The sequence below is a fragment of the Setaria italica genome, chromosome VIII (genome assembly GCF_000263155.2).
Source record: "Setaria italica strain Yugu1 chromosome VIII, Setaria_italica_v2.0, whole genome shotgun sequence".
Lineage (NCBI taxonomy): Eukaryota > Viridiplantae > Streptophyta > Magnoliopsida > Poales > Poaceae > Setaria > Setaria italica.
Genome location: NC_028457.1, coordinates 31,908,733 through 31,916,471, shown reverse-complemented (window position 1 = coordinate 31,916,471; position 7,739 = coordinate 31,908,733). Strand labels below are relative to the sequence as shown.

The 7,739-nt window shown below is 48.9% G+C and overlaps 1 protein-coding gene across 1 annotated transcript; it reads right to left on the bottom strand.

Moving 5' to 3' along the window:
• Positions 1-1,808: 1,808 nt before the first annotated feature.
• LOC101768364 lies at positions 1,809-3,330 on the bottom strand. The gene is made up of 2 exons (XM_012848240.1): positions 2,506-3,330; positions 1,809-2,267 (listed from the first exon to the last, which is right to left on the bottom strand). Exons 1-2 carry the CDS (start codon positions 3,328-3,330, stop codon positions 1,809-1,811), a joined length of 1,284 nt encoding a protein of 427 aa, XP_012703694.1.
• Between the last annotated feature and the right edge of the window lie 4,409 nt (positions 3,331-7,739).

Below are 7,739 nucleotides of genomic sequence, written 5' to 3'. Positions count from 1 at the left end.
CTGAACTTCAATTGAGGCATGAAACAACTGTTGGATCACTTGGTCATGTTGAAAATCCAACTGCATACGGCTCCATGGTCTGTTATGGTCTGTCTTTTGCAACCAGAGCCACCTGAGTCTGAGAGCAAAGGAGGCAAGACGGAGATCAACAATTCCCAGACCCCCAAAGTCGATTGGTCTGCAGGCTGTAGTCCAGGCAACTAGACAGTGGCCAATTTCCTTTAACACCCAATTCGGTATCTTCAAAGAAATCAAGGTGTGTATGCAGATGAAACTCATCACAACTTTGACAGTAGTCAACCTGCCAGCCCGATTCATCAATGGTGCTCTCCAAGTTGGAATTCTAGCAGTTACCTTGTCTACAAGGGGTTGGAGGTGTGATTTTTTCAGCCAGCCAACTGTCAATGGCAAACCCAAGTACTGAATTGGAAATTCAGCAATTCTAGCTGGCAGGATGTGGCTGACCCTATTTAGTTGATCTTCAGAGCAACCAATTGGGGCAATCAAGCTTTTCTACAGGTTAGTGTGCAAGCCAGTAGCAGCCCCAAAGAATTGCAATATCTCCCTGACAGTGACCATATCTTGCACTTGAGGAGCTACAAACAAAACCACATCATCAGCATATATTGAGCATTGGTGTTGGATTTCTTGGTCAGGTGGTGCTGTCAACACTCCTTGCTGCACTGCTATTCTAAACAACCTGTGCAGCACTACCATAAGCATTATGAATAGCATTGGGGATAGTTGATCCCCTTGCCTCAAACCCCTGGAGTTATGAATCAGCTGCCCAGGATTTCCATTCAGTAGCACTCTTGTGGAGGCTGTTGAGACCAAGGCAGTTATCCAATCCCTGCACTTACTGCCAAAGCCAAGTGCTTGCAAAAGTGGGATCAGGAAGGGCCAAGATACAGTATCAAATGCTTCCAGTGTGGAATGCCATGGGATGCTGAGGTGGTTTCAGTTGGTTCATTTTACCATTTACTGCTACTCCCTCCATTTTAAATTGTAGGTCGTTTTGATTTTTCTAGAAAAGCCAAAACGGCTTACAATTTAGAATGGAGGGAGTACTAGTTATGGGATGAGATGTTAGAGGGAGTGCTGATAATGTAACTACAATTTGGAAAGACCTACATGTATGTTGTCTTTCTTTTTTAAAAATTCCCATTTCTTCTTAAGAAATGCATTCTTAAATATTTTCAAAGGCTTATATCTTCATCGTCAGATATCAGTTTCAATAAAACAGGTGCAAAATTGAACGTGCTCCTGTTGTTTTTTGTGACTATTGTTTTACCATGTAACACATCGCATGAAGGTACAAAAATTAGAAAAATCAGGAGACAACATGGGACAACAGAAACTAAAATTGGCGGCCATTATACTACTGTTGAGACTGACAGTGATAATGTCAAGACTGTTTGAGACTGACAGTGTTAATGTCATGGCATACATTATGTCTTGGACAGGAGGATTACTCCCTAACAAACTCATCAGCATGCAACATTTACATTCAGGATGGCATACAAAATTCCATCCACAGAAAAAATTCTACATGTGCTACGATCCTAACATTCCTACCACGAGATGTGATCGGAAAGCCTTCTTCTGTGTGGAGCTCTTCCGCTGCTGCTGCTGCTGCTGCTGCTGCTTCATGTCCAGGCAAGCTCGTCAACAGCCATTCCTGAACTCGATCGTCGTAAGGTTTCGTCCATTATCTTGCGAAACAAGTCCAAGTCATCTTGAAGCGACGATTTGGATCCCTTGGACGCCGGAGCAGGTGCTGGTGCTGCAATTGCATCCGGGATCTCTTCCTACTCAAACAACAACGAGGACAAGTGCTGGTCCATCTCATCCTCAGTCATGGTTGAGCCCTCGGCTGTTGGCGCGGCGTCGTCCATGCACTTTTCCAACTCGGCCCAGTCGTCTTCTTGATCAACAAGCGCTGCAGGGGACTCCTCAAACAACAACGAGGACAAGTGCTGGTCCATCTCATCCTCAGTCATGGTTGAGCCCTCGGCTGTTGGCACGGCGTCGTCCATGCACTTTTCCAACTCGGCCCAGTCGTCTTCTTGATCAACAAGCGCTGCAGGGGACTCCTTGGGATCAGGCGCTGCTTCCTCTGCTTCGTCTCCCAGCTCAGCGGCTTCAAACGGATCACGTGTGCGCTGCTTCCTCTGCACGGACGGCTGAGGCGGCTGGCAGTGACGTGCTGGTGCTTCCACCGGCATGTGGCAAGCACGTACCACCGGGAGAGTTGCCGGCGGCGCCTGCTGCTTAAGTAGCGAACGCGGGCTGCAGTGGTGTGGGCGCCGGCGAGCGACTCGGCGGCGGCGCTGCAAGACGGGTCGGAACTGGCGGCATGTGGCAGGCACGTACCACCGGGAGAGTTGCCGGCGGCGCCTGCTGCTTAGGTAGCGAACGCGGCTGCAGTGGTGTGGGCGCCGGCGAGCGACTCGGCGGCGGCGCTGCAAGACGGGTCGGAACTGGCGGCATGTGGCAGGAACGTACCACCGGGGGCGTCAGCGGCGGCGCGGGTTCTAGCGAGCGACTCGGCGGCGGCGCTGCGAGACGGGTCAGAACTGGCGGCGGCGGAGGCTGAACTGAAGTGGTGATGTGAGGCACGTACGGCAGTGGTGGCGCGAAGGACGCCGTGCAATAACCCGCCGGCTGCACGACCGGAGGCGTCGGGGCGACGGCACCCCGCATCCGCTTGGGGCACGGCGGCTCGGCACTCTGCGGCGCTGGCCTCTTGGGCGCCGCTGCCTGCGCGATCGCGACGGGCGCAGGCGCTGGTGGAGCGAAGAAGGCGGCAGATTCTTGGCGCGCCGCGGAGCCTTGATCGGCCCTGGGGGACACGTAGATGTTGCACAGCACAAACTGCCTGTCGCCGGCGACGGCGTCCTCCAAACAGCACGAGTACTCGTCCATGAGCCAGTCCGTGTACGCGCCGCCCTTCTTGTACCGGAGCTTCCTGATCTCGCCGACCTTGACACCGGCGTGGTCCACGACGTCCTTGACGCTCTGCGAGTGCCACGACCCAGAGCCGGCGGCGCGCGTGGCCCTGCTGGCCTTCCCCTCCCTCTGCGGCTGCTGCAGCTTGCAGTGGGTGAAGAAGAATCGGTGCCCGGTCCTGGGCAGCGGGCAGAACTGGCGGGCGAGGTCGGCGGGCTCGCAGCCGTAGACGTCGGCGTGGTTGATGACGGGGCGCACGGCCTCGTGCAGCGGCGCGCCGGCGACGAGGCGAGGGAGGTAGTAGGTGGCGGACTCGAGTGGCGTCGGGTTGAAGCGGAAGCCGCGGGAGAAGATCACCGGGACCGGCGCCGCCATCTCCATGACGCTAGGAAAGTGGGGTCAGAGCGGGCGGCGGCGGTGGCAGAAGGGAGAAGGTGATGGGTGGAATGATGGATGGATGGAGCACCGGAGGGGAGGGTTGCCATGGATTTATAGGCCAGAGGACGCGCAGCTGGAGTTGTTCCCGGTTCGGATCGTCGGTCTGTAGTCGACTCGGTTTCCAGTTTCTAGAGCAATCGAATTGGATTGCCTGTCTGGCTGCAGATTGGAATCCGACATTCCGAGTCGCTCCCCTGCCTTTGGTCGGACTCCGTCACAATGACGGCAAAGGGAAGTTTCCAAGCTTCCGGACGGCCATGGGATGCTCTTGACACGCATGCTTCTGTGTCACCGCGCGTGCGCGGCGAGGGGTACGGCCTCCGCGAGCGGCGTGGCGACGGGCGACGGCACGGGGCACACGGGGCAGGTGGCGCTCACCCGGAGCCACCACTCGGCGCAGCACGCGTGAAAGCCGTGGCGGCCTTGTGCGGACGCAGAGGTAGGAGGCGAGCGTGGCGGTGGAGACGAGCACGAGGATGCCCACCGCGATGGCGATGCCGTAGCCGAGGCCCACGCCGCCCGCTGCGCAGGGGGTGGAGACGGCAGCAGGAGCAAGCACGGGTGCGGTGGCGATGGCCGAGGCGCGGAGGTACGCGCGCATTTGGGCGTGAAACCGTGAACTTGGTATGGCGCGAGCGAGGGGTGAAGAGCTGCTAGAGTGAGGAACAGCCGTGAACTTCTCTTCTCACTTCTTAATCTTAAACTAGCCTACAATCTTTTTAATATCTCTAGGGTCTATGTTGTCTTATTGGTCTGTGTTGTCTTGATCAATACGAACAAGCCCGATCTCTTGCTCTCTTTCACCCTCAGTGGTTTCCTGCCGTGTGGTATTCTTCTCCTTTGGTTGTGGCATCGTGGATTATTTTGTAGCTGAGAACACAGTGGATGCCATGTTGGTCTAAAGAAATTTGATATCAAAGAGGTTTGTGAATGGAAAGAGATAACACTTGGAAGTTCTGAAAAATAACGGGTCTCCCTTTACAACGGGGTTGGGCGCCCCCTTTTATAGTGACCCATGAGCCATTTTACATTCCGAAAATGTACTCCTTCAACTATTACATTCTTAGAATATGCTATACATAAAGGTCATTGGGGGTAACATGTATAAATCGAATTCCTCCACGTAGTCATGTTTCTCACACCTTCATGTAGTCATGTTTTCCACGCCTTCATCCTTTCAACCTCGGGACTTCTCCTTCATACCAGAAAATCTCCAGCCTCGTACCTTCACCCTCGGCCCGAAAAAGACGCATAACCTCGTAGCACTTGGTTCATCACCCTGATTCAAGAGCTTGTAACATCGCGATGTCTCCCTTCAGGTTCCATTCTGTTGACAACAAAAGCTTGCTGACGCAAAATCCTGAAGGTGGTGGACCCTGCATCACCACATGAGGACCTGGGAGATCTGCTTAACTCCAGTGCAGAATCCAAATCGGCTCGCATGGTGTGCGCGGGTGTGCCAGTCAGTTTGACCATTCAACTGACAAGGTGGAGATAATTCTCTCGAAGTTCGATGGAGTCGGCCGATCGGGCTGATTTAATATAATTTACAATAACCATCAGCCATACGGCCGATAGGAAACACGATGATGTTGAGTTGTTGCTCCACCATAGCTAGAGCCACAAGCCGATGAGATCTAAACTAACATCACCACCAATATTTTTAGGTGAAACCACAGCGATGCGCCCGGTAGTTGCAGTCTAGAAATATTTAGCAGGACGTTAATCTGAACCCCGCCAGCTGATGAATCCAATTACAATGTAACTTACTCCCAACAACACTCGAAGGGGTAACCAAGATTAAGATGCAACAGGCTATTAAATGATCTATCGTCTATGATGAACCGATCTAAAGCTAATTAAAGCAAACTGAACGGTAAGACGAAAGAACAGATAAATATCAGCCGATGCAAACTTAATCAAGGCGGGATAACTGGTGAATACCGTAGATCGAGACAGAAGCGATGCGCCGTAAATCAAAGATCCAAGATACTTGATAACTGGTAGATGAAACTAGACGAAACCACAGCGATGCGCCCGGTGGTTAAAGCCTAGAACAACTGGTGACGGAACTTGCAGCTCGCCGGAGATCGAGGTCGATGCAGCCCAGCTTGCTAGAAGGAACTCGTCGAGAATCTACATTACTCCTACTCCTAGGGTAATGGCGTGAAGCTGAAAGGTAAAGGTAAATATGTTGTATTATTGATCGTGTGATTATTCTTTACAATGGCCACGTCCCTTTATATTTATAGGGCGGATGTTACGTAATTGGCATCTAACCACGCACAAGGCAAGTCACGTACACAATCTTTTCTAATAAAAAACTCTATCTCTAACTAACCCAACTCTATCTCTAAAATATTTTATTCTATGAAACAACCTCCCGTACATGCACAGATCGGCCGCATGCATAATTATTATGGAAGCCTCCCACGCATAGCATGCAAAGTGCACCAGAATCCATGTTATATATTCTAATCATTTTTATCCATACGTGCTGGCCTTTCCTTTATATCATCCTTGTCTCTCCTTGCCGATCAATCCAATGAAGCCGATTTGGACTCCGTGCTCATATACACGCATGCTAGCTTCTTATTGTTGTACGTGACTCCAATTATCTTGTACTCCGAATTTATAGGATTGGACAAAATCCGGTGTCAACACATTCCTGGGTAAAGAGAGTAAAAAGGTGAAGGCTCGGTTCTCCAGACTGCGAGCACTCAAGGGTTAGCTCGGCTGGAGTTTAGTCATCAGCTACAAGTTGCTAACTTCGAGTATCTAAAGTAACAAAGAGGATGCGAGGGTAAGAGTTTTATTGCTAGAATATTTTCCATAACAAGTTGCGAGGTTAACTAAGTTTTGTCCTTGGTCCAGAACTTGCGAGGTGAGAGAATTTTACCTACGAACGATGCTCGAGGATGTTTAGTTTTTGGGTGATCCCTAACACGGTCACCGCTGAATTGTCTTCCAAATGGCACGAGTCGTTGAAGGTGATCAAATGATATGCTGTCTTCAGTTTCCACCACCATCTTAGTTGTCTCTGTTAGCTAGAGTAACTCTATCAAAACATTTGTATTTTCATGTGATTTTTCTGGAAGATTTCAAGTTGGATACGTAACTTCCATTAACAGCAGGAACATGTGACTTCTCATCTTTTGTGTCTCTCCGATCCTTCACAGCGATGAAGTGAAAACTCAAACATTGCTTGCTTCTGTGTCAAGCAAAGTTTGCCAATCCTTGATGTGAGATCGAGTTCATCGGAATGATTCGAATCCAAAATCAATCGCATTTTTTCATAAGGATGAAAAATTCTCGTCGCAACATTATTAGAGAGCAGAAGATAATAAAAAACAAGTGCTGGCTCAGTTGCAGTACGGTTCTTATTTCTGAAGCTATGGAGATCGACCAGCCAGCATTGCTGACATAACGCAGGTAACCCATATCTCTCTGGCAAATAGCCGGGACGTTCGGTGTTTAGGGTGCTCTATCAATGCCCTTTTCTATCCACGCAATACATACACTACGGGAAAGCTAAAAATTGCAGAGTGTATTTTTTTTGCCGAGTGTTTTTTTTCGAGCACTCGGCAAACAAGCTCTTCGCCGAGTGCCAAGCTAAAAACACTCGGCAAAGAAAAAACACTCGGCAAATCGGGGCTTTGCCGAGTGTCAAATAAAAAACACTCGGCAAACCACCCTCTTTGCCGAGTGTTAAAAAAAACACTCGGTAAATTTGCCGAGTGTTTTTTGACATTCGGCAAAAAAATAATTTTTTTCCTCTTGTCACCATGAAATTTTTTCTACTCCCCACATACAACATGTGGTACTCCATGTTAAAATTTGGTATATTTTTTGATTTATTTGCTATATTTCTTTAATTAATTGCATTTCAAGGAAATTTTTGGTATAAGTCAAATTTGAACCGCAAGTGATTCAAATTATGGAAAAAAATAAGTAGAAAAATGATATTCATGTTATTTGTCCCAATTTGAGACCCGACCCATGAAATGAAAAGAAATTTCGAACATCTTGTTCAGGAAATACGACCATGAATGTGTAGCAATAGTATTTTTAAATTGTAAAAAAACAAGCAAAGTCTGAAAATCATGAGATTTGTCATGATGTGATGATATAATACGTGGAGGCTGTGGAAAAAAATTAAGAAGGTTTTGCACATTTCATCATGTACAATGATTACAAACCAAAGCATCTCAGAAGAAAAATACTAACTTTGAGAGGATTCTATAAGATTTAGAGTCGAAGTGACGGTCAAGTTTGGTTTGACTACCAAACTTTTTGTATAGTCAATAGAGAACATATATTGGTCGTGTGAAAATTTGGTATTTTTTAAAACT